The sequence below is a fragment of the Nomascus leucogenys genome, chromosome 2 (assembly GCF_006542625.1).
Source record: "Nomascus leucogenys isolate Asia chromosome 2, Asia_NLE_v1, whole genome shotgun sequence".
In the NCBI taxonomy this organism is placed as follows: Eukaryota; Metazoa; Chordata; class Mammalia; order Primates; family Hylobatidae; genus Nomascus; species Nomascus leucogenys.
Genome location: NC_044382.1, coordinates 87211734 through 87237541, shown reverse-complemented (window position 1 = coordinate 87237541; position 25808 = coordinate 87211734). Strand labels below are relative to the sequence as shown.

At 38.5% G+C, this 25808-nt stretch overlaps 1 protein-coding gene across 1 annotated transcript in view; it reads right to left on the bottom strand.

The window, feature by feature from the left end:
• Positions 1-25808, bottom strand: part of SCAMP1 (secretory carrier membrane protein 1) — a 132900-nt gene that overhangs the window by 57603 nt on the left and 49489 nt on the right. The window contains exons 3-4 of the mRNA XM_030800442.1: positions 4614-4712; positions 1587-1695 (exon numbers count right to left, since the gene is read on the bottom strand). Of these exons, the coding sequence (XP_030656302.1) occupies positions 1587-1695; positions 4614-4712 (208 nt within the window). The remainder of the gene's footprint in view (positions 1-1586; positions 1696-4613; positions 4713-25808) is intronic.

Genomic DNA, 25808 nt, shown 5'->3' with positions numbered 1-25808 from the left:
AAAATCTGGGAAAAAATAATATCCAAAAGATACATGTATGAAAACCCTACAACAAAGAAAACATGAAATAGTCATGATAAGGAAGCTGAGGAATTATAGAACCTTTAAAAACGCAGAGAAAAACAAATTCAAACTATAAAGGGAAAAAAATGTGTTTATATAAAGAAACCAGATTAAAAATAAGCCTTGAGAAATGGTGGGGGAAATAAAAAATTAAAATAAAGAAGTCAAAACACGAAAATAGAGGGTAAAAACAGCACCTAAGGCCATTTCCCAATTTTAGATGTTATATCTCACAGTTTTTAAAAATTCAATTTTACCTACTTTTTCCAGACCAGGGTAATTTTTATAGAAAGAAAAATAACCTATTTCTGATTCTCCCCAATGAGTCTCCTGTGTTCCATTTATCATACTATTCAAATTTCATATAGTTCATTTCTCATACCAATCTCATACTATTTGAGAAGCGGCAGTGAATAGTCATAAAGAAGAGAGGCTCTGGAACCAGAAATGGCTAGCCACTTACTGGCAAGGTCGCCTTGGGCAACTTACTCTCTCCTCCGAGCCTTAGTTTCCATATCTGTAAAATGAGAATAAAAACTCTATCACCCCTCACAGGATTGTATTGACGATTTAAATATGAGTTAAGAGGGGAAAAGTACTAAAATGTGCTAACATACTGCAGTCTAATTGTTAATTTCCTACTCTTTGTTACTGTCTTTACTAACATATCTCTCATAGAAATAGTTTGTATTTGCCAGTGCTAAAGAAATAGGATGGATTTTAGTTACAGGTACTTCAGAAACATTGGTCCCAGTTCAACTTTTAGTTTCTCCTTCTATAGATGTTATGGTGGAAGCAAGAAAATGACCCAGGATAAACGTGTTCTCATGAGGCCCTAGACTTACACATTCTAAGATAAAAAGAAATAGTTCTATATATTGTTATTGTTCTAGCTTTGCATTGTATCACTATCCCAGACATCCCAACAATGACTTATCTAGCTCTTTTATCTCTTCTTACTCAGAGACTGCTAGCTTTCCCTAAGAGACTCCTTTGAAGTGCTTTGGCAGGCACACACTGAATAGAATTCACTGCAAACAATTCACCACTTATTTCTTTGGCATCAAATGAATACCTTAGGCTTCCAATTTTTCTAACATGATTTGACAAAATACTTGTGAGGACTGGGGCAGATAATCTGAAATTGACCTGAATAAATCAGGTAAAAGTCAAATGTAGGGTACATGCAAATGTACTCATAAAGACTCCACAGAACCAAGGAGGGCCTAACTGAAGAATCAAAGGCTCCTGGCCTCAGAGTGAGCAAAAATTATCATATTCACATTCATTTTCTGTGTGATGAGGCTAACACTGTTCTAATCTATCAACAAAAGACTATGCAAATCAGCCAAGATTAGAAGGCTACAGAGTATCAAACAGGCAATCTGCTGTGTCTGATATCTCCTTGTTAGAACAGGAATACGGTAGGGTTTTATCCACAGGCCAAATGACCTAGGAGCTAGTACAGACATAATGTAAAGTGTTTAAAAGTTATTTTTATTTCAGACTTCTTTGGATACTACCATGTTGACTGAGGCTTTGCATTTCTCGTTCCCGACGATCTAATTCTGCGGCTTTTCTTTCTAGTTCTTCCTGGCGCTTAAGAAGTTCAGCTTGGGCCAATGCATGTTCCTAAATAAAAAATATCAATATGTGAATAGACTGTCAGAAGGATAAAATACTTTAACATTTATATGCTAACTCCTACTTCTCTACTATGAGAGAAACCTAATTCAAACACACTTCCAAAGTACAGGAATTTACTGAAGATCATAGTTACAGAAAATATTATGGGGATATTTGGTCCATTTGGTCTTTGGGTTCTGAAAACCCTCAGTGGGGATGTTGGGTCCATTAGGAGAGGAAAACTTCTCTTAGTAAAAGTAGTCAGAATCCTTAGGTAATCTGGAAAATGAAATTAAGATGACCTCTATGCCTAAATGAGTGAAGAACAGAGGCAATGGGAACAGTTGAGGAAAATGAACAATAGAAAAAAAGGCAACTGAATTGGCTCCTATAAATCAGAATAAATGATATACAAGGCCGCCAACGCAAGAATATTTTCTAATATCTTAAATGTTATAGGAGAATGAGGTCGAAGGATGTGATTAAGAAATTCTTTATAACTCAATTTGCCCTTACACGTTATCAGGCATCTTATTAATCTCCTTTCTTCTCAGATTTTTGCCATCTTCTACCTCCTAACACTATCTGTTACTTTACCGTTATAACACTCTCCCAATAATATCTATTATTCCATCATTTTTACCTTAATGGTAGTGTGCATTAAAAAGTGAGACCAAAGGCAATAAAAATTTATCCACCAAGATGATACACAAATTCAATAATTCCTCATAATGGAATAAAGCAAATGGTATAAACTGACAAAAAGAGGAATGAGTATTTGAAGGGTGACAAGACAGCAAATCCAGACTTGAAAGTGAGTTAAAAATTAAGCAACAGATGGTGGGACTGTAAACTAGTTCAACCATTGTGGAAGTCAGTGTGGCGATTCTCAGGATCTCGAACTAGAAATACATTTGACCAGCCATCCATTACTGGTATAACCAAAGGACTATAAATCATGCTGCTATAAAGAACATGCACACGTATGTTTATTGCGCACTATTACAATAGCAAAGAGTTGGAACAACCAAATGCCAACAACGATAGACTGATTAAGAAAATGTGCACATATACACCATGGAATACTATGCAGCCATAAAAATGATGAGTTCGTGTCCTTTGTAGGGACATGGATGAAACTGGAAAACATCATTCTCAGTAAACTATCGCAAGGACAAAAAACCAAACACCGCATGTTCTCACTCATAGGTGGGAATTGAACAATGAGAACTCATGGACACAGGAAGGGGAACATCACACTCCGGGGACTGTTGTGGGGTGGGGGGAGGGGGGAGGGACAGCATTAGGAGATACACCTAATGCTAAATGACGAGTTAATGGGTGCAGGAAATCAACATGGCACATGGATACATATGTAACAAACCTGCACATTGTGCACATGTACCCTAAAACCCTAAAGTATAATAAAAAAAGAAAAAAAAAAAGAAAGAAAGAAAGGAAAGAAAGAAAGAAAGAAAGAAAGAAAGAAAGAAAGAAAGAAAGAAGAAAGAAAGAAAAGAAAAGAAAAGAATCTGAACTCTTTGTTTCTTTAGGTCTCTCCATTTGCTTATTCAGATGCTTAGCAATAGGACAGTCACAGTATTGGCTCCAGAATTACAGAAGGACCTTAGGGATGATGGAAATCTGACTGAAACAAGAGCTAGGTCTTGCTCTGAGGTGGTAATAATATTAAGCAAGTATCTTTTGCCTATACTGTATGTATGTTACAGACAAATTAAAATAGTCAGATTAATAAGTTTGCTTTCACACTTTAAATGAAATTAATAAGATACCTATTATTCATATCAATAAAAAATATATTTTATTATTCTCATCATTAGGGCTTGGTAGAGGGCTAATGAAGATTAGTGAGTAGAGAAAGCTAGCACCACCTTTTCAGAGTTACAATTGAATTTTTGTGAGCTTCCCCCACCACCTAGGTCATCTTCCCTCCCTTGATATCATGCCATTGAAATAACACATCTTTCATTTCTCAACTTTTTGACACCTTTAGCGCAGTCTGATTGTGCTTTCCCTCACTGGCAATCATGAACTCTTTCCCAGTGGAAGCCTGTTCCTCCTGCTCTTCCCTATTCTTCCTGTAGCATTAACTAATACATCCTTCATGGTTAGAATTAGAACCAGTGGCAGTTTCCTTTTGACTTTCTCATCTCTTCAGTAGAGAAAAAAATATCACATTAGAAGTGTTGAAGATGCTCTGCTTTTAGCCAAAAGTAGCCTTAGAAGACACCCAGAGAATCAATGATCCCCTTACAACTATGCCTTGGGCTATGATAAGGACCAAGATGTTTTCCATAACCTTAAAGGAATATCCACTTGTAAAAGTATCCATGTCTAAACTAGTACTGACAAAAAATCATGAAAAGTGGGTGAACATAATAAGCATATTTTATAAAACAATCTGTTGCACACTCCAGAATAGCATATTTCTCAACTAAACCTGTCAGACACTGTGCTGGGCATCATGGCAGCCAGCTCTGGGCTCCCTCAAGTGTGTATTCTCCATGCTCCATCAGGGTCCAAGACAAACTTTTAGTTCTTCTTCTTCTTCATCACTGTCTTCATCATCTTCATCACTGGACCCATGGCTGACAACAAGGCCTGTGGGGAGGACTGGGAGCTCTCCATTGGACCCCACTTTGTGGCTCTGCACACCAAGGAGCCCTTCCAGGCAGGAGGTGAAGAGGCAGGTGAGCAGGGCTTGTTAGGTTGTAGCTACTTAATAAATGTTTTTTGTTATGAAGTCTAAAAAAAAATAAAATAAAAAAAAATAAAATAAAATTAAAAAAAAAAAAAATTAAGCAACAGAAATGTAACCATATAAAGACTTATTTTGCTCTGAAAGCAAATGTTATTGATATTACAATGGCCAATATAAATTTATACAACTAACATGAACTAACCTTTGCAATCTGTGTATAAGCTGGATGTTCCTCTGTTGGTTTCATTATTGCTGGTTGTGTATTGGGTACATTAGGCATCTTCACACTGCCTGGTGGAGGCTAGGAGGATTAAGAGAAGGAAAATTATGTAACACAGAGACCCAACTTTAACTTCTTTCAAAAAGTATAACACCAATAAAATGAAAAATCCCAAAATCTGCATCTCTTCATTCCCTGCTCTCTCATAGTCAAGTGTGTGGCAAAGAGGTGCTTAAATTCTCCATCTCCATTTTCTCCAACTCATTCATTCTTCAACTCTACCATCGGACTGCTACTTTTAACACTACATGACAAACACTCTTTTCCACGATACCATGTTAATAAAGGCCAGACACGGTGGCTCACACCTGTAATCCCAGCACTTTGGGAGGCCAAGGCGTGTAGATCACCTAAGTCAGGAGTTCAAGACCACCCTGGCCAATATGGTGAAACCCTGTCTCTACTAAAAATACAAAAATTAACCGGGTGTGGTGGCGAGCACCTGTAATCCCAGCTACTCAGGAGGCTGAGGCAGGAGAATCACTTGAACCCAGGAGGTGGAGGCTGCAGTGAGCCAAGATTGCACCACTGTACTCCAGCCTGGGCAACAGAGCAAGACTCTATCTCAAAAAAAAAAAAAAAAAAAAAAAAGAACTTTTGAGTTTTTTTTAACTGTAAAATACAGATAGAACCAGGCAAAAGAACTACACCAAGGTTTACTGCCAACTCTTCCCTCTTGAGAAAGCTACATGCCAATGCTCTGAGGAGTACATAGGAAAGTTCTTGGTAGAACCCCACTAAATTTAAAAGAGTAAAAGGGAAAGCCTAAGGAGAGAGAAAATAAATTATCCAACTTCCACTTTGCCAGTGAGGATCAGCAGTGTCTGAAAGCTGCAAGATCAGGAAGTAGACATCTACAAGTCCATCAATGGGGGATTGGTTAAATTACTGTATATACATACAATGCAGCCATGAGAATAAATTAGCTGTAGAAGCATGTCTTTTAAAATAATAAAATAAAGCAAGCTGGCCAGGCGCAGTGTCCTATGCTTGTGATCCCCGTACTTTGGGAGGCCGAGGCAAGTGGATCACAAGGTCAAGAGTTCGAGACCAGCCTGGCCAATATGGTGAAACCCCATCTCTCCTAAAAATACAAAAATTAGCCAGGTATGGCGGCGGGCGCCTGCAGTCCCAGCTACTCGGGAGGCTGAGGCAGAAGAATCGCTTGAACCCGGGAGGCGGAGGTTGCAGTGAGCCGAGATCACATCACTGCACTCCAGCCTGGGAGACAGAGCAAGACTCCATCTCAAAAAGTAATAATAATAATAAAATAAAAATTAAAAAATAAAGCAAGCTACAGAACAGTCTGCATATGACCTTTTATTCAATAGACACAGATTTATACATGCCCCCATAAAATATCTGGGAAGTCTCAGCCAACTGATATCAGAGGGACTTGCACCTGTTGTTTTATATGCTTCTGTATTATCTGCTTCCCTCGACACATGCACGAAATACTACTTTAATAAAAATATATTTTTAAAGTACTCTTTAGAATGACCATAAGAAAAAAGAAAAAACAAGGATGGGAATATGAAAAGAACAGTAGAAGCAAAAACAGTAACAGAAAAGAAGAAAGGAAAGAAAGAAAGAGAAGAGGGAGGGAAGGGGGAGGTCATGAATAAGAAAAATATAGAAAAGAAAGAAGCTGCACAAGGAAGTTCAAGGATCCTAAGAACTATTAAAACCAGAAGACACCACCAAAATATAGCAGGATTTTACTCTGACACAGCTAACAGCAGCCCTGAAAAGGAAGCCACGCATAACCAAAGATGTAACTGTAGTTCAGCTGATTCTAAAATGCATATACAAAAGGCAAGAACTGGCTGGGTGCAGAGGCTCACACTTGTAATCTCAGCACTTTGGGAGGCCAAGGTGGGCGGATCGCTTGAGCTCAGGAGTTTGAGACCACCCAGGGCAACATGGTGAAACCTCGTCTCTACTAAAATACAAAAAATTAGACAGGCATGGTGGTGTGCGCCTGTAGTCCCAGCTACTGGGGAGGATGAGGCATGAGAATTGCTTGAGCCTGGGAGGCAGAGGTTGCAGTGAGCCCAGATTACGCCACTGCACTCCAACTTGGGCTACAGAGTGAGAGTCCATCTCAAAAAACTTGGGCTACAGAGTGAGAGTCCATCTCAAAAAAAAAAAAAAAAAAAAAAAGCAAGAACTAAAAACAGGTCAAACAATTTTGAAGAAAAACAAAGTAGGAAGACCTATGATATCAAGGCTTATTATAGAACCATAGTAATTAAGAGTGTAATACAGATGCAAGGACAGAGAAATGTACCAATAAACAAAACAGACACAGAAACAAACCCACACAAATGCAGAAACTTGTTATCTAACAGAGGTGTCACTACAAAACAATGAAGAAACAATGTATTAATCAATAAACAGTGCCTAGATAACTGGTAACACATATAGAAAAAAGAAACAGATTTCTTACTTCATATCATATACAAAAATGAATTCGAGGTAAATTAATGATCTAAAACTGAAAAAGCAAAACTTAAACACTTTCAGGGAAAAATACGTGGGAATATTTTTATGAATATTTCTTGAGCTTCTAGAATGTGAACTCTAGAAATACTGTGTGTTTCGTTTATGACCTATCCCAAGTACCCAAAATAGTCCCTGAAACAGTAGATGCTCAGTAAGTAGCTGTCAAATTAAGAATGGAAAACACACACACCATATAAAATTGATGAATTTAATTACATTGAAATTTACAAAAAGTAAAAAGTCAAATCATGGACTAGGAAAAGATAGTTGTAATGCATATAACAGAAAATTGCTACCCAGAATATATAAAGAATTGTTACAAATCCATGGAAATACAAACTAATTGAAAAACTCGCAAAAGATCTGAACAAGCAATAGAAAGAGGTCAATAAACATGTGAAAAGAGGTGTAACAGCACTAGTAATCAAGAAGTGCAAAAACAATCATATATCATTTCAAAACCATGAGATACAAAAACAAACTCTGACAATACCAAAATTGGGATTTACACATATACACAATGGTGGTGCATATGAAAATTAAAGCATTGATCAAGATAGCATTTCAAGTCAATGGAAATAGAAAGGGTTGTCAGTAAATGCTGTTGGGAGAATTATTTAAATTGGGGGAGGAAAAACAAAATCCCTGTTTCTCAACAGAATTCCAAATGGATTAAAAATTGAATGTTAAAAAAAAACAAAACGAGACAAAAAACAACTATAAAGACACTAAAATACACTCTATAGACTATAGGGCATTATCTGCTCTCGGCGTGAAGAAAAGTCATTCTAAACATTCACAAAAGCTCATGAGGGGAAAGAAATCATAATGAAAAGGTAATACATTTGATCACATAAAAATTTAGAAATTTGATGATATAAAGTATTCATAATCAAGATTAGATGGCAAAATCTAAATAATAAGCGACATATATAACAATTAGTTAATACATTTCACTAGGTACAAATCAACACAAAATTATCAGATAAACATGTTACTGAAAAAAACTGCATTTTAAAAAACTCTAAACAGGCAGCTTATAAAATACAAAAGAAAAACAAACATACAAAAAATTTCAACCTCATTAGTAATCAAAGAAATGCACATTTTACCTAATTATTTTTAAAATGATTATCATAGGATTACCACATTTTGTGAAAGATGTGGTAAAACAGATACTCTCACACACTGAAAAGTGGGATTATACACTAGTACATGTAGCAATCCTGGAGCACAATTTGGCATTATGTTTCAAGAGCCATAGAAGTATTTACACCCTATGTACTATGAATATCTGGTCTTTAAAAATGTCCTATGGAAATAATCCAAGATATTTGCAAATGTGTGTATGCCAAGAATGCTCACTACAGCTTTATTTACAAAAGCAAAACCCCAAATGTCCAACACAACAGAGGAAATGGGTAAACTGATACAGCTATAGGAGAGTATATAATACAGCTATTTAAAAGTTCTAAAAGAGTATGTAATAAGATGAGGAAGCCTGGACAAATAAGTGATTAAAAAAAGTTATGAAACAAAGCTGTATATACAATATAACACAAACTTCCTGTTTTAAAATAAGATGAAAATATAACAAAATGTTAATAGGGATTATTTCTGGGATTAAGAGCATTTTCTTGTATTTTTAAAATCTCCATTATAATCTTTTGTCACTAAAATAATCACAAATTCTCTTTTCCAAATGCTTGTTCCCCCATACCCAGATCTCTTATTAATGGGCAGAAAAACTAAGGCTAATCAATCCTAACTTCTCCAATTAGAAAAGTATGGTCCTTTAAATGTGAAACTCAAAACTACAAAAACTGTAGAAGAAAACCTAGGCAATACCATTCAGGGTATAGGCATGGGCAAAGATTTCATGACAAAAACTACACAAGCAATTGCAACAAAAGCAAAAATTGACAAATGAGACCTAATTAAACTAAAGAGCTTCTGCACAGCAAAACAAACTATCAGCAGAGTGAACAGACAACCTACAAAATGGGAGAAAATTTTTGCAATCTATCCATCTGACAAAAGTCTAATAACCAGTCTATAAGGAACTTAAACTAATTTACAAGAAAAAAATGCCATTAAAAAGCAGGCAAAGGACATGAACAGACACTTGTCAAAAGAAGACATTCATGGGGCCAACACATGAAAAAAAAGCTCAACATCACTGATCATTAGAAAAATGCAAATCAAAACCACAATGAGACACCATCTCACACCAGTCAGAATGGTAACTATTAAAAAGTCAGAAAACAACAGATGCTGGAGAGGTTATGGAGAAAAAGTAACGCTTTTATACTGTTGGTGGGAGTGTAAATTAGTTCAACCACTGTGGAAGACAGTGTGGTGGTTCCTCAAAGATCTACAGGCAGAAATACGATTTGACCCAGCAATCCCATTACTGTGTATATACCCAAAGGAATATAAATCATTCTACTACAAAGACACATGCACACCTATGTTTACTGCAGCACTATTCACAATAGCAAAGGCATGGAATCAACCTAAATGCCCATCAATCATAAATTAGATAAAGCAAATGTGGTACATATACACCATGGAATACCATGCAGCCATAAAAAGGAATGTGATCATGTCCTTAGCAGGGATATGGATGAAGCTGGAAGCCAGCATCCTCAGCAAACTAATGCAGGAACAGAAAACCAAACAGCATGTTCTCACTCATAAGTGGGAACTGAACATTGAGAACACATGACACATGGTGGGGAACAACACACACTGGGGCCTGTCAGGAGATGGGGATGGGGATCGGGGGTGGGCAAAGGGAGAGCATCAGGAAGAATAGTTAGTGAATGCTGGGTTTAATCTGTGGGTTGATCTGTGCAACAAACCACCATGGCACATGTTTGCCTAAGTAACAAACCTGCACATCCTGCACATGTCCCCAGAACTTAAAAAGTTGAAAAAGGCCGGGCGCGGTGGCTCACGCCTGCAATCCCAGCACTTTGGGAGGCCGAAGTGGGTGGATCACGAGGTCAGGATATCGAGACCATCCTGGCTAACATGGTGAAACTCCGTCTCTACTAAAAAAATACAAAAAATTAGCCGGGCGTGGTGGCAGGCGCCTGTAGTCCCAGCTACTCAGGAGGCTGAGGCAGGAAAATAGCGTGAACCCAGAAGGTGGAGCTTGCAGTGAGCCGAGATAGCGCCACTGCACTCTGGCCTGGGCAAAAGAGCGAGATTCTGTCTCAAAAAAAAAAAAAAAAAGTTGAAAAAAAAAAAAAAAAAAAAGAAAAAGAGTTCCTGGCACCTTAAGGGAGATAACAATTCTTACATATATTGTCCCAAGTCCACATGGCATTTAGAATTGCTATCTTGATCAGTAATGAAGATCTTCCCCTAGCAAAAAAACAAAAGCATGGCTCCAGAGTCCTGTCTTCTTGGTGTAATAAGCAGCAACAATAAAACAATGACCAAATACTAATAAAATGTCTGGGAAAGTTAGCCTGGCAGCAGCATATTTCAGTAAAAACACAGAAAAAATTACTCAAGAATGTACCCAGCTGGAACCTTGCTATAAATGCTGTATTACTTTAAATAACCAAAGAAGTATTAAGTACAATAAACTAGTAGATAAGGATGAAGGTAGGGTTAGAGCTAGTAATGCGATATATTTAAGGCCATAGTTGCTTGTGGTATAGCAATGATGAGAAATGTTGGAGAGCCACAAATCTCTAATAGCACTGATATAAATCTAATAGCTATTATCCTGATAATTTCTTCATATCTGTAGATGTTAAAGACCCAGTATTTTCTTCAGGTACAACATACTGGATCAGCCAACTCAAGCCAAGTAGAATTCTAGAGGACAACCTCTTTTCATCACTACTAAATACCTATTGTGATGATGGTTCCTAGTTCATTTCCAACTTTTCACTTTGGCACAAATGAGCGTGTATGCATGTGTGTGTGTGTGTGTCTCTATATGTGTCTCTGTCTCTATCTATCTATCTATATAAAACAAGCCACTCAAGACTTTCATTTCTTAAAACACAGCAGATCACCCATATGTAGAGATCCCCCTCTAGTACATAATATCTAAAATACTGGACCAAATTTTATTTAAATAATATTGTAAATACACAACTAATGCAACAAGAAATCCTGGGAGGCAAGAAAGCAGGAACTACTAAATCCAAAGACAGAACAGCCTTGATACCAAACCATTCACCAAATTACTAGTGATCCATCTGCACTAGTAAACTACAGACAAAGCTTTGGAGCTGGTACAAGGATGGTAAGAGATTGATAAGATCCCTGCATAAAGCCAGGAGTCTCCAAAAAACGACAGTTTCAGTGGATAAGTAAGAAAAAAGCAGTTTCACAGAAAAAAAAAAAAAAAATGACGGGAATACCTCCATGTCTTGTCCTTAATTCTGGATGTAGAAGGGAGAAAAAAGGGAAACCTTCCCTGAGAATTCCCAGTCATAAACCTACCAGTGGCCGGGCATAGTAGCTCACACCTGTAATCTCAGCACTTTGGGAGGCTGAGGTGGGAGGATCACTCAAGGCCAGAAGATTGAGACCAGCCTGGACAATATAGTGAGACCTCAGCTCTACACCAAAATTTAAAAATTTACCAAGCATGGTGGCACATGCCTGGAGTCCCAGCTACTTAGGAGGCTGAGGCAGGAGGATAGCTTGAGCCCAGGAGGCAGAGGTTGTAATGAGCCGAGATCACGCCACTACACTCCAGCCTAGGCAACAGAGCAAGATCCTGTCTCCAAAAAAAACAAAACAAAACAAAAAACAAAAACTTACCAACTTGCAGATCTCAGGTCAGAATTCTACTACCCACATAGACAAGATAATCCAACCTCTAATTTTCATTGAAAAGGATCTCGGGCTGGTAGTGGCCTCAGGCATTTGGCAAAAGTAGAGGAACAAACATTAAAACCAGGTGATATGGGTTTGGCTGTGTCCCCACCCAAATCTCATCTTGAATTGTAGCTCCCATAATTCCCACGTGTCATGGGAGGGGCCTGATGGGAGGTAATTGAATCATGGGGGTGGGTCTTTCCTATGCTGTTCTCTTGACAGTGAATAAATCTCATGATATCTGATGGTTTTATAAAGGGGAGTTCCCCTACACATGCTCTCTTGCCTGCCACCAGTTAACACGTGCCTTTGCTTGTCCTTCACCTCCCACCATGATTGTGAGGCCTCCTCGGCCATGTGGAACTGCAAGTCCATTAAACCTCTTTTTTTTTTTTATGAATTACCTGGTCTCGGGTATGTCTTTATTAGCAGCGTGAGAACTGACTAATACACCAGGCTTCAAGAAATTAACACAGAGTTCCAAGTAACTTTGGCTTATGATTTAAATGTATTAGGAAACAAGCCACAAGGGTCCACAGAAATAGCAAATTACAAAATAAGACCTGAATATATTTGAATTATCAGATACAAAACAGGTGTGTTTAATAAAGAACTAAGAGGGTAATAAAAGTTTGACTAACAACAGACTATTAGAATTGGCCAGCTTCTTAAATGATATATATGGAAATTCTAGAAATGAAAACTATAATAATGATTTTTAAATTATAAATTTAATAGACAAGTTGAACAGCAAACTACACAAAGATGAAATAATGAAGGAATGGGAGTGAATCTAAAGAAAACTACAGTTTTCTGTGTGACATAGCACAGAGATCCAAAAAATTTAAATATGAGAAATTACAAGACATGATGATTGAGAAAGTCTAACATACAATTAAGAGGTCCAGAGGGAAAAAAAACAGGATAAGGGAGAGTCAATGTTTAAACAGAATATGAAGACACTAATTCTCAGATTCAAAACTCTAAAACACAAGCCGAATTTAAAAAATAATAATAACACTCAGATACATCACAATGAAAGAGCAAACCTTAAAAACTGCAAGAAAAAAAAAAGGATAATTCCCACACAAAGGAAGGTCACCTATAAACCACTGTGTATCCTTTCACCTAAGATCCTAAGACTGAGCTAGCTTCTCAACAGCAACAATGCAAGCTCAAGTATAACGTGCTAAATGGCTGAGAGAAAATAACTGATAATGTAGAACTCTAAATCCAATCAGATTAGCTGTTTGAGAACCAAGATGAAATAATAACAATAAATACTGAAAAAATTACTACCAATAGACCCTCACTAAGAGAACTTCTACTTTAGGAATAACAACAACAAAAAAATGACCAGAGAAGAAAAATTTGAGATGCAAAAAGGAAGACCTCTCTATCTCACTGGGCACTCCATAGTATATCATCTTCATTTTACACGAACCGAACTCCAAATACAGAAGGAAAGCCAACCTATTGGCAGGGAAAAAGAAAACACTCTACTGCAACCAAATGTACTACAGTAAGCTCCTCTCCTGACAAACCTAGAACTGTGTCTGCCACTACTCTGGCTGTACCTGGGAAAAACTTGAAGTACTGAGAAAAGCAGAGGGTGCAGAGTTGGAGACAAAGAACAAAACTGGAACAGACCAGGAAGAGAATGAGAGAACTGACCCCGGAGGCAGAATCAAAAACAAAGTCTGGCCGAGCAAGGCTGTATACCCTCATCCCATGGATGGATGAAATTTAACAAACTGGGAATAGACTACATGCTTAAATATCTCTTAGAAAAATAAGGGGTTATAATTATTTTATATTTTAACACGAATTACCTTACTACATTTGCCTGTTCGGTTTGGCTAGGGCCAACAGATAAAAATTATAGAAAAATATATTGGCTCAAGAGAATTAAGAACATTATAATAATCATGATTATACAATAGTGGATGGACTGCTCTATAATATAGTAAGCTCTCTGCACTGGAAATTCCAAGAGTGATTCATTTTAAATAAATGACTACCCAAGGTCTCTTCAAGGCACAGGAAGTTCATGAGTTGTCTTTGTCATGCATAAGCAAATATATTTTCTCCTTCCAGGTTTTCTTCCATATTCTAAACACCTATTGCAGAAAATTTCTTCTTGCTTTCTCCAGCTCTTTCTCTTCCATCTCTGAACCAAAAAATATCCTAAGTGTACGTAGGGTCTAAAAGAATGTTACTTAATTTATATTCATGGATGTCCAGCATCAGAAACCCCAGGTACTTACTGAAAATGCAAACTCTCGGCCCTTCTATGAACCTATTGATTCAGAACCTCAGGGATTAGGAGAAAGAATCTGTACTTTTAACAAACTACCACTTTTAACTCCCCATGGTGATTCTTAGACACCTTAAAATTTGAGAACTCCCCTCTAAGGCAACAAAGTTTACAGCTTCTATAAAACACTGTTTTATTTCTTTCACTTAAACTGCCAAAAGGATCCTGAAACTTTCTGCAGCTTTCACTCACTTTAACAGCCTCTGATTCAGCAGAGAAGAAATGACTGTGGCTATGCTTAACACAGATTACCTCGTTATTAAGATTGCCGAAAATTACACATACTAATCTCAGAATCAGGACAAATAGACATAATTTTATTAGACTAATCACTTTAAAATAAGGTTTTTGAAGATTAGGAAAATTGTCTGGGGAAGGACGTGTGTAATAGGAAAGAAAAAATATACCAGTATGGGAGTTTCCAAATAGATAAAGGAACACAAAAGAACAAATGTGACTATACCCATTCATTCATACATTCATCAAACATTCATTGGTCAACTACAGTGGGCCACAAACACATACAGGAATTGGGATACATTAATGAACAAAATAGGCAAACACCCCTACTCCCATAAAGCTACATTCCAGCAAGAGAAGATAAACAATACACATATTGAACAAATACATTCTAGAGCATCTTAAAAGGCAATCGATTTTATGGGACAACAACAAAAAGACCACAGTGAAGAGGTCAGTACAGGCTGACAGGATACGTTTACAAAGGTGATTCAGGAAGTCAATATCTGAACAAAGACTTCAAGGAGGTGAGAAAGTAAGCCTTGCAGATTATCTATCTGGGGGAAGACCATTTTAAGCAGAGGTGACAACCAATGTAAAGTCAGGAGAATGCACGCAATATGTGAGGAATCAGTGTGCTAGACAGGAATACACAGGGAGAGGGTGTGACAAGATGAAGAACAAAGAATATTAGGAATCAGATTAAAGGCTATTTTAAAGACTCATGGTTTTTACTGTGAAAAAAGTTAAAGCAAGTAAAGGGGACTTTCGGTATCCAGTTTCATGTATAAGGAGTTTAGAATTTACCACTCCACCCTAACAACAAGTAGAAAGATGAACAAACTAAAAAATCAGTAATTCATTCTGGATCGTTAAGAGATGTGAGGACACAGGGCAAACTGCTGCCCCATGACTGGAGAAACAGGTCAATACAAGGAGTAACAACTTGCCAGAGCAAAAGCTCTCTAGCAGAAACCACTGTGAGAACTATTACTGGGGTAGAAAAACCTTAACTGTAATTAAGAAACTGCTGGAGGCTCAGCACAGACAACACCGAGAGTTAAAATCTACAGGGGAACACATTCATATGGTGAGTCCCCTCACACTTTTGTTTTATCTCCAGGAACTCAACCATAGTACATGGAGAAAAAAAAAATCCTCTCCTTCTAACAAGTGGAGTGGGGAAGAACCATTTTGGAAAAACACCAGAGCACTCTGTTCTTAACAAGGCCTCCCCTCAGGAGAAACTATTTAACCAGTGCCTAACCTGTTGGGGCTTATCAGCGCCTAACTCACCTGAGGGACGGGAAATACCCAACTGCAGCCAACTCTAGCCATTCTGTCCCACCTAAGAAAGAAGAAAACAACTTCGAAACATTTGTGAAGTCCACAGACTCAATAAAAGACTGAGACCTAATCACAGGACTATACAGCGCTTCTCAACACCTTACCACCACACAACTAAAGACCTAATTACAGCAATTTATTTTACCCAGTACATCATGTCAGACTAGCAAAAAAAAAAAAAAAAAAAAAAAAAATGTGTAAGGCTAGGCACAGTGGCTCACATCTATAATCCCGGCACTTTGGGAGGCTGAGGCAAGAGGAATGTTTGAGCCCAGGCGCTTGAGACCAGCCTGGGCAATATAGTGAGACCCCGTCTCTAGAAAAATAAAAAAATTAGCCTTGGTGGCACACACCTATAGTCCCATCCACCTGGGAGGTCAAGGCTGCAGTGAAATATTAAATATTTTTAAATATACATATTTTAAGTTCTGTAGAGAGAATGAGAATAATATAGGTCAGAAACTTGGATCCACATAAAGAAAGCATGAGCATACAAGAAATAGATTAAGTTTAAAACTTTTTTTTTTTTTTGAGACAGGGTCTCACTTTGTCACTCAGGTTGGAGCACAGTAGCATGATCATAGCAAACTGTAGCCTCAGACTCCTGAGCTCAAGCAATCCTTCTGCCTCTGCCTCCTGAGTGAGTAGCTAAGACAACAGGCGTGCCCATCATGCCTAATTTTCTTTTTTCTTTTTTTGAGACAGTCTCATTCTGTTCCCTAGGCATGATCTTGGCTCACTGCAGCCTCCGCCTCCTGGGTTCAAACAATTCTTCTGCCTCAGCCTCCCAAGCAGCTGGGATTACAGGCGCATGCCACCACACCCAGCTAATTTTGTATTTTTGGTAGAGACAGGGTTTCACCATGTTGACCAGGCTGGTCTCAAACTCCTGACCTCAAGTGATTCACCTGCCTCAGCCTCCCAAAATGCTGGGATTAAAGGCGTGAGCCACTGCACCAGGCCAATGCCTGGCTAATTTTTTTTTTTTTTTTTTTTTGTAGAGACAGGATCTCGATGGGATCTCACTACATTGCCTAGGCTGGTTTTGAATCCCTGGCCTTAAGCAATCCTCCCCCCTTGGCCTCCCAAAGCTGATTACATGCATGAGACACCACATCTTATTTTTCTTATTCTCAAATGGTCTAACAGAAAACAGTTCATTCAAAATAATAACAGCAACAATGTATTCAATTATGGGTTCTTCTGCAAATATCTTGTGTGTGCATATATATACATATATATGTTTATATATGCTTATATATCAGCGAAATGAATGACAGCAATGATACAAAGATGGGAGAGAGGAATCACACTGTTATTATAAGGTACTCACACTACCTGTGAAACAGTATAGTTATTTGTATGTAGGTTTGGATTTGTCATAAATGTATATTGCAAACTCTAGGGCAATCACTAACTGATATGCTAAGAAAGGAGATAAATTATAATCATACAAAATGTTCTATTAAACTCACCAAGAGGGCTGGGCACAATGGCTCATGCCTGTAATCCCAGCACTCTGGGAGGATGAGGCAGGCAGATCACTTGAGGCCAGGAGTTTGAGACCAGCGTGGCCAACATGGTGAAACCCTGCCTCTAGGAAAAATACAAAAATTAGCCAGGTGTGATGGCAGGTGCCTGTAATCGCAGCTACTCAGAAGGCTGAAACAGGAGAATTGCTTCAACCTGGAAGGCGGAGGTTGCAGTGAGCTGAGATCAGGAGATTGAGCCACTGCAATCCAGCCTGGGTGACACAGTGAAACATAGTCTCAAAATAAAACAAAACAAACCACCAAGAGTAGAAGACTAAAAGAACAAGGGCAACAAACAGAAAACAGCAATCAATATGGTAGATATTAATCCAACTAAATCAATAATCACTTTGAAAATCAATGGTCTCAAGGCACTAATTAAAAGGCTATGAGATGATCAAAAAACAAGACCCAACTATATGTTGTCTATAAGAAACCCACTTTAAATATAAACATATAGATTAGAAGTAAACAGAAAAATATACCATGCTAACACTAATAAAAAATTTCAGAAAAAGCAGACTCAAAGCAAAGAAAGTTATTAGAGATAAAGAAGGGCATTACATAATGATACATGGGTTAATTCTCTGAGACATAGCATTCCTTAATGTATATGCACCTAATGACAGAGCATCAAACTACAAGAGGCAAAAACTAATGGAATTGCAAGGAGAAATAGATGAAACTACTATTATAGTTGTACACTCCAACACCCCTCACATCAGAAATGGACCGATGTAGCAGGCAAGAAATCATTAAGAACACAGCTGAATTCAACAATACCATCCATTGATTGGATATAATTAACACCTATCAACCACGTCATCCAACCGCAGAAACACATTCTTCTCAAGTTCACATGGAACATTCACCAAGACAGAAGACATTCTGTAACATAAAACACAGCTTAACAAATTTTAAAAAAACAGAAATATAGTATTTACTCTCAAACAACAAGGGAATTAAATGAGAAATCGATATCAAGAAGAAAACTGAAACATCCCAAAATATGTGGAGATTAAAAAAGACACTTCTAAATAACACAAGTCAAAGAAGAAATCTCAAGAGAACTTTTTTAAAGTATTTTGAGGGTGGAGCCAAGATGGCCGAATAGGAACAGCTCCAGTCTACAGCTCCCAGCCTGAGCGACACAGAAGACAGGTGATTTCTGCATTTCCGTTTGAGGTAATAGGTTCATCTCACTAGGGAGTGCCAAACAGTGGGTGCAGGACAGTTGGTGCAGTGCACGCTGCGAGAGCCGACGCAGGCCAGGCATTGCCTCACCCGGGAAGCACAAGGGGTCAGGGAGTTCCCTTTCCTAGTCAAAGAAAGGGGTAACAGACAGCACCTGGAAAATCGGGTCAGTCCCACCCTAATGCTGCGCTTTTCCAAAGGGCCTGGAAAATGGCACACTAGGAGATTGTGTCCCGCACCTGGCTCGGAGGGTCCTATGCCCACGGAGTCTCACTGATTGCTAGCACAGCAGTCTGAGATCAAACTGCAAGGCGGCAGCCAGGCTGGGGGAGGGGCGCCAGCCATTGCCCAGGCTTGCTTAGGTAAACAAAGCAGCCAGGAAGCTCGAACTGGGTGTAGCCCACCACAGCTCAAGGAGGCCTGCCTGCCTCTGTAGGCTCCACCTCTGGGGGCAGGGCATAGACAGACAAAAATTCATCAGGAACCTCTGCAGACTTAAATGTCCCTGTCTGACTGACAGCTTTGAAGAGAGTAGTGGTTCTCCCAGCACGCAGCTGGAGATCTGAGAACGGACAGACTGCCTCCTAAAGTGGGCCCCTGACCCCGAGCAGCCTAACTGGGAGGCACCCCCCAGTAGGGACAGACTGACACCTCACTCGGCCGGGTACTCCTCTGAGACAAAACTTCCAGAGGAACTATCAGACAGCTGAATTTGTGGTCTCACGAAAATCCGCTGTTCTGCAGCCACCGCTGCTGACACCCAGCCAAACAGGGTCTGGAGTGGACCTCTAGCAAATTCCAACAGACTTGCAGCTGAGGGTCCTGTCTGGTAGAAGGAAAACTAACAAACAGAAAGGACACACACCAAAAACCCATCTGTACATCACCATCATCAAAGACCAAAAGTAGATAAAACCACAAAGATGGGGAAAAAACAGAGCAGAAACACTGGAAACTCTAAAAAGCAGAGCACCTCTCCTCTTCCAAAGGAACGCAGTCCCTCACCAGCAACAGAACAAAGCTGGATGGAGAATGACTTTGACGAGTTGAGAGAAGGCTTCAGACGATCAAACTACTCCAAGCTACGGGAGGAAATTCAAAACAATAGCAAAGAAGTTAAAAACTTTGCAAAAAAATTAGAAGAATGGATAACTAGAATAACCAATGGAGAGAAGGGTTTAAAGGAGATGATGGAGCTGAAAGCCAAGTATCGAGAACCACGTGAAGATTGCAGAAGCCTCGGTAGCCGATGCGATCAACTGGAAGAAAGGGTATCAATGATGGAAGATGAAAGGAATGAAATGAAGCGAGAAGGGAAGTTTAGAGAAAAAAGAATAAAAAGAAACGAACAAAGCCTCCAAGAAATTTCGGACTATGTGAAAAGACCAAACCTACGTCTCATTGGTGTACCTGACAGTGACGGGGAGAATGGAACCAAGTTGGAAAACACTCTGCAAGATATTATCCAGGAGAACTTCCCCAATCTAGCAAGGCAGGCCAACATTCAGATTCAGGAAATACAGAGAACGCCACAAAGATACTCCTCGAGAAGAGCAACTCCAAGACACATAATTGTCAGATTCACCAAAGTTGAAATGAAGGAAAAAATGTTAACGGCAGCCAGAGAGAAAGGTCGAGTTACCCACAAAGGGAAGCCCATCAGACTAACAGCTGATCTCTCGGCAGAAACTCTACAAGGCAGAAGAGACTGGGGGCCGATATTCAACATTCTTAAAGAAAAGAATTTTCAACCCAGAATTTCCTATCCAGCCAAACTAAGCTTCATAAGTGAAGGAGAAATAAAATCCTTTACAGACAAGCAAATGCTGAGTGATTTTGTCACTACCAGGCCTGCCCTAAAAGAGCTCCTGAAGGAAGCACTAAACATGGAAAGGAACAACCGGTACCAGCCCCTGCAAAAACATGCCAAATTGTAAAGACCATCCAGGCTAGGAAGAAACTGCATCAACTAACGAGCAAAATAACCAACTAACATCATAATGACAGGATCAAATTCACACATAACAATATTAACTTTAAATGTAAATGGGCTAAATGCTCCAATTAACAGACACAGACTGGCAAACTGGATAAGGAGTCAGGACCCATCAGTGTGCTGTATTCAGGAAACCCATCTCACGTGCAGAGACACACATAGACTCAAAATAAAGGGATGGAGGAAGATCTATCAAGCAAATGGAAAACAAAAAAAGGCAGGGGTTGCAATCCTAGTCTCTGATAAAATAGACTTTAAACCAACAAAGATCAAAAGAGACAAAGAAGGCCATTACATAATGGTAAAGGGATCAATTCAACAAGAAGAGCTAACTATCCTAAATATATATGCACCCAACACAGGAGCACCCAGATTCATAAAGCAAGTCCTGAGTGACCTACAAAGGGACTTAAACTCCCACACAATAATAATGGGAGATTTTAACACCCCACTGTCAACATTAGACAGTTCAATGAGACAGAAACTTAACAAGGATATCCAGGAATTGAACTCAGCTCTAAACAAAGTGGACCTAATAGACATCTACAGAACTCTCCACCCCAAATCAACAGAATATACATTTTTTTCAGCACCACACCACAACTATTCCGAAATTGACCACATAGTTGGAAGTAAAGCTCTCCTCAGCAAATGTAAAAGAACAGAAATTATAACAAACTGTCTCTCAGACCACAGTGCAATCAAACTAGAACTCAGGATTAAAAACTCACTCAAAACCGCTCAACTACATGGAAACTGAACAACCTGCTCCTGAATGACTACTGGGTACATAATGAAATAAAGGCAGAAATAAAGATGTTCTTTGAAACCAACGAGAACAAAGACACAACATACCAGAATCTCTGGGACACATTCAAAGCAGTGTGTAGAGGGAAATTTATAGCACTAAATGCCCACAAGAGAAAGCAGGAAAGATCCAAAATTGACACCCTAACATCACAATTAAAAGAACTAGAAAAGCAAGAGCAAACACATTCAAAAGCTAGTAGAAGGCTAGAAATAACTAAAATCAGAGCAGAACTGAAGGAAATAGAGACACAAAAAACCCTTCAAAAAATTAATGAATCCAGGAGCTGGTTTTTTGAAAAGATCAACAAAATTGATAGACCGCTAGCAAGACTAATAAAGAGGAAAAGAGAGAAGAATCAAATAGATGCAATAAAAAATGAAAAAGGGGATATCACCACCGATCCCACAGAAATACAATCTACCATCAGAGAATACTACAAACACCTCTATGCAAATAAACTAGAAAATCTAGAAGAAATGGATAAATTCCTCGACAACTACACCTTCCCAAGACTAAACCAGGAAGAAGTTGAATCTCTGAATAGACCAATAACAGGTCTGAAATTGTGGCAATAATCAATACTTACCAACCAAAAAGAGTCCAGGACCTGATGGATTCACAGCTGAATTCTACCAGAGGTACAAGGAGGAACTGGTACCATTCCTTCTGAAACTATTCCAATCGATAGAAAAAGAGGGAATCCTCCCTAACACATTTTATGAGGCCAGCATCGTCCTGATACCAAAGCCTGGCAGAGACATAACCAAAAAAGAGAATTTCAGACCAATATCCTTGATGAACATTGATGCAAAAATCCTCAATAAAATACTGGCAAACGAATCCAGCAGCACATCAAAAAGCTTATACACCATGATCAAGTGGGCTTCATCCCTGGGATGCAAGGCTGGTTCAACATACGCAAATCAATAAATGTAATCCAACATATAAACAGAACCAAAGACAAAAACCACATGATTATCTCAAAAGATGCAGAAAAGGCCTTTGACAAAATTCAACAACCAACCCTTCATGCTAAAAACTCTCAATAAATTAGTTATTGATGGGACGTATCTCAAAATAATAAGAGCTATCTATGACAAACCCACAGCCAATATCATACTGAATGGGAAAAAACTGGAAGCATTCCCTCTGAAAACTGGCACAAGACAGGGATGCCCTCTCTCACCACTCCTATTCAACATAGTGCTGGAAGTTCTGGCCCGGGCAAACAGGCAGGAGAAGGAAATAAAGGGTATTCAATTAGGAAAAGAGGAAGTCAAATTGTCCCTGTTTGCAGATGACATGATTGTATATCTAGAAAACCCCATCATCTCAGCCCAAAATCTCCTTAAGCTGATTAGCAACTTCAGCAAAGTCTCAGGATACAAAATCAATGTACAAAAATCACAAGCATTCTTGTACACCAATCACAGACAAACAGAGAGCCAAATCATGAGTGAACTCCCATTCACAATTGCTTCAAAGAGAATAAAATACCTAGGAATCCAACTTACAAGGGATGTGAAGGACCTCTTCAAGGAGAACTACAAACCACTGCTCAATGAAATCAAAGAGGATACAAACAAATGGAAGAACATTCCATGCTCATGGGTTGGAAGAATCAAAATTGTGAAAATGGCCATACTGCCCAAGGTAATTTATAGATTCAATGCCATCCCCATCAAGCTACCAATGACTTTCTTCACAGAATTGGAAAAAACTACTTTAAAGTTCATATGAACCAAAAAAGAGCCCCATCGCCAAGTCAATCCTAAGCCAAAAGAACAAAGCTGGAGGCATCACGCTACCTGACTTCAAACTATACTCAAGGCTACAGTAACCAAAACAGCATGGTACTGGTACCACAACAGAGACATAGATCAATGAACAGAACAGAGCCCTCAGAAATATGCGCATATCTACAACCATCTGATCTTTGACAAACCTGACAAAAACAAGAAATGGGGAAAGGATTCCCTATTTAATAAACGGTGCTGGGAAAACTGGCTAGCCATATGTAGAAAGCTGAAACTGGATCCCTTCCTTACACCTTATACAAAAATTAATTCAAGATGGATTAAAGACTTAAATGTTAGACCTAAAACCATTAAAATCCTACAAGAAAACCTAGGCAATACCATTCAGGCCATAGGCGTGGGCAAGGACTTCATGTCAAAAACACAAAAAGCAATGGCAACAAAAGCCAAAATTGACAAATGGGATCTAATTAAACTAAAGAGCTTCTGCACAGCAAAAGAAACTACCATCAGAGTGAACAGGCAACCTACAGAATGGGAGAAAATTTTTGCAACCTACTCATCTGACAAAGGGCTAATATCCAGAATCTACAATGAACTCAAACAAATTTACAAGAAAAAAACAAACAACCCCATCAAAAAGTGGGCAAAGGACATGAACAGACACTCCTCAAAAGAGGACATTTATGCAGCCAAAAAACACATGAAAAAATGCTCATCATCACTGGCCATCAGAGAAATGCAAATCAAAACCACAGTGAGATACCATCTCACACCAGTTAGAATGGCCATCATTAAAAAGTCAGGAAACAACAGGTGCTGGAGAGGATGTGGAGAAATAGGAACACTTTTACACTGTTGGTGGGACTGTAAACTAGTTCAACCATTGTGGAAGTCAGTGTGGCGATTCCTCAGGGATCTAGAACTAGAAATACCATTTGACCCAGCCATCCCATTACTGGGTATATACCCAAAGGACTATAAATCATGTTGCTATAAAGACACATACACACGTATGTTTATTGCGGCACTATTCACAATAGCAAAGAGTTGGAACCAACCCAAATGTCCAACAATGATAGACTGGATTAAGAAAATGTGGCACATATACACCATGGAATACTATGCAGCCATAAAAAATGATGAGTTCATGTCCTTTGTAGGGACATGGATGAAACTGGAAAACATCATTCTCAGTAAACTATCGCAAGGACAAAAAACCAAACACCGCATGTTCTCACTCATAGGTGGGAATTAAACAATGAGAACTCATGGACACAGGAAGGGGAACATCACATTCCGGGGACTGTTGTGGGGTGGGGGGAGGGGGGAGGGACAGCATTAGGAGATATACCTAATGCTAAATGAGGAGTTAATGGGTGCAGCAAAACAACATGGCACATGGATACATATGTAACAAACCTGCACATTGTGCACATGTACCCTAAAACCTAAAGTATAATAATAATAAAAAAAAAAGAAAATATAGTACAAAAAAAAAGTATTTTGAGCTAAGTGGAAAAAAAATATACATCTTATCAAAATTTGCAGGATGCAGTGAAAGCAGGGCTTAGAGGAAAATGTATAGCATTGAGTGCATATATTAGATAAGAAAGATCTAAAATCCATACTCCAAGTTTCCATCTTAGGAAACTAGAAAAAGAAGAGCAAATTAAATCCAAAATAAGCAGAAGAAAAGAAATAAGAGCAAAAATCAATGAAATTAAAAACAGAAAATCAATAGAAAAAAATCAACAAAATTAAAACCTGGCTTTTTCAAAAGATAGATAAACTCAGTAAGCCTCTAGCCAGGCTCCCTAAGGAGGAACAAAAGGGAGGACACTATTTACTAATATCAGAAATGAAAGAAGAGACATCCACTAAGGTCCCACAGACATTAAAATGATAACCAAGACATACTATGAATAACTCTATGCCCACAAATCTGATAACCTACAAGAAATGGACCAATGCCTTGGAAAATGCAATCTGTGAAAACTCACAGAAGAAGAAACAGGCTATCTAAATAGGCCTATATTTATTAAAGATACTGACTCAATAAGTAATAACCTTCCAAAACAGAAAGTAACAGGCCCAGATGGATCCACTGGTGAATTCTACTAATCATTTAATGTAGAAATTTTACTAATTCCATACAGTCTCAATCGGAGGAAAGAAGCAAAAGGAAGACTTCCAAACTCATCCTGTGAGGCTAGACATACCCTCATATCAAACCAAAGACACTACAAAAAAACTATAGATCAATATTCTCTGATGAACATGGATGCAAAAATCTTCAACAAAATATTAGCAGATTGAATCCAACCATATATGAAACGAATCACATACAAAACCAAGTGGGATTTTCTCCAGGTATCCTAGGCTGGTTCAACATTCAAAATTCAATTAATGTAATTCATTACATCAACAGGCTAAAAAAGAAAAATCACATGACCATATCAGTAGATACAGAAAAAGCATTTCACAAAATCCAACAGCTATTCATAATAAAATCATTCAGCAAACTAGGAATAGACGGGAACTTCCTCAATTTGATAAAGAACACC